This window comes from Oryx dammah, unplaced genomic scaffold (genome assembly GCF_014754425.2).
Source record: "Oryx dammah isolate SB20612 unplaced genomic scaffold, SCBI_Odam_1.1 HiC_scaffold_5, whole genome shotgun sequence".
NCBI lineage: Eukaryota > Metazoa > Chordata > Mammalia > Artiodactyla > Bovidae > Oryx > Oryx dammah.
Genome location: NW_024070189.1, coordinates 67,580,534 through 67,582,778, shown reverse-complemented (window position 1 = coordinate 67,582,778; position 2,245 = coordinate 67,580,534). Strand labels below are relative to the sequence as shown.

At 40.9% G+C, this 2,245-nt stretch overlaps 1 protein-coding gene across 1 annotated transcript; it reads right to left on the bottom strand.

Moving 5' to 3' along the window:
• Nucleotides 1-686: 686 nt before the first annotated feature.
• Nucleotides 687-1,661, bottom strand: LOC120864504 (olfactory receptor 2T3-like). Its single transcript, XM_040241574.1, has one exon. It carries the CDS (start codon nt 1,659-1,661, stop codon nt 687-689), a length of 975 nt encoding a protein of 324 aa, XP_040097508.1.
• Between the last annotated feature and the right edge of the window lie 584 nt (nt 1,662-2,245).

Genomic DNA, 2,245 nt, shown 5'->3' with positions numbered 1-2,245 from the left:
GGTTCTTTCCCCTCATTGGTGGAGTTATTTCCATATTCAGACAATTTCCTTATGTAACACTATAGGAATAATCATAAACAAGTAGCAAAAGCATTGAGTTAACATACCATGTAAAGAAAATACTTGTCAGTCTATTGACATGCAGCAGGTATGAGGTATGAGAATACCCAATGTCTAACCTTTGATAGCAAGATAAAGGTTCTGTTCCAAGTGGTGGTACCTCAACAATTGAGAATCCAAGTCTCCTTCTTGTTACGTTAATCAGAGGAAATGTACTTTTTCCTAATTTCACATTATTCCCAAAACACTAGACACTTGTATAATTTTGTTCATGAATATAGTAGTTCCTGAAGACTTCATAGTAATTCACTTTTACTGCTATTGTTCAAAATCAAGTCTCATACTAAAATGATTGATAAACTTGGGATGTGAGATGAGATAGTTTTCTTTATGTCAATGTTGACAAAAAGGATAAAAGGACTCATATATAAAAGAACCATAAGACTGTTACATTTAATGTGATAAATTAGGATGAATAAACAGGATGGAGGAGAAATGTCACAGGCATAGGAAAGAAGAAAGACATGACTAGACTTAGTTTGGGGGACCCTGTAAACAGCAGACAAATGAAAGCAGAAAAAAGGAAAGGAGGGATAATATAAAAGTTAAAAGACTTGTGGTCATTCCTAGACTTTCCCCTTTACAACTTTCTCTAGGCTCAGTCCTAATTGAATCCTGCTCCTCAGAGCACCTGTGATGTCTTTATTGTGGAAGCTGTAAATGAGGGGGTTCAGCACAGGGGTGATGATGGTATAAAAGGCTGACACCATCATGTCCTGCTCAGCTGTGTGGTAGGAATCAGGAAGCATGTAGGTGTAAATCGCAGCACCAAAGAAGAGTAACACTACAGTCATGTGTGAGGAGCAGGTGGCAAAGGCTTTCCTGTGGCCCTTGGCTGAATTAATGCTGTGGATGAGGTGCAGGATGAGGGCATATGAGCTTGAGATGACCACAATGGGGATGAGGAGCATGAGAATACAACATAGGTACGTGAGCATTTTATAGAGGGAGATGTCATAGCAGGAGAGCTTCAGCAAGGCAGGAGCCTCACAGAAGAAACTCAGGATTTTTCTGGAATGACAAAAGGGGAAGCTCATGGCTATGGGTGTGAGCAACAAACCATCCACCATTCCTAGGAACCAGCATCCAGACACCAGGCATTCACAGACCCTCTGGCTCATCAGCAGGGGATAATGGAGAGGTCTGCAAATGGCAGCATATCGGTCGTAGGCCATGGCAGACAGGAGAAAAGTCTCAGCTCCAGCGAGCGTCAGATAGAAGAACATCTGGACCCCACAACCTGAGGGAGAGATTGTGTGATCTCCTGTCACCTGGCCCAGGAGCATCTTGGGCACAGTCACAGATATGTACATGAGGTCCATGAGGGAGAGCTGGCTGATGAAGAAGTACATGGGGGTGTGCAGGCGGGGCTCCAGGTGGACGAGGATGATGAGGAGGGCGTTCCCAGCTAGGGCCATCAGGAAGAAGATGAAGGTCGCAGTGTAGAGGAGGAGGGTGTGTTTGGTTTCACCAAAGAGCCCCACAAGGATGAAATCAGTATTCAACGTTTGATTCTGTGAATTTTGATTCCCTGAGCACATGGTTGCAGTTCTCACTGAAGAAGAAAAGGAGAGCCATCACTTTTAGAAATTTCATATGCACATATTTGTTTAAGATTTTTCCAAAAGAGTACTTAGAACTATTTTTTTTAAATATGAGATTGTACTGATGTAAAGTTAAATGTTCAAATTTCTGAAAGGCCAGGTTGCACTTTGGTCACAAGTTTTGAGGAGATTATGAAACGGACCTGGGGAGGTGACAACTATACCAACAGACAAGCTGCTTACACTCTGTAAATTACTTATTTTTCCCCCAAACTGAGAATATAAAAGGACTCATCTCATAGGATGATTAGAAAACTAGAGTAAGAAACACACAGTACGTTTTAACACAATATGAATGTAGAATGAAATCATTCACTAAAGCTCCCACTCCACTTTGGGGCACAGTAGGCCATCCAGGACTCAGAAATTGAAGTCAAAGCTGGTGCTAATGTCAACATTAATATTGTTAATTGTACTAATATAAGTTAAGTTTACTGAAATTTGAAATATCATTAAATATTCTTCTGTCATGTTTCCATTAATTCCACATCCCCTCACTAAACATTTCAATTTACTCAACT

Bases quoted from the DNA above. Each gene is read 5' to 3' on its own strand.
- LOC120864504 (XM_040241574.1), bottom strand. From the start codon at position 1,661: ATGTGCTCAGGGAATCAAAATTCACAGAATCAAACGTTGAATACTGAT.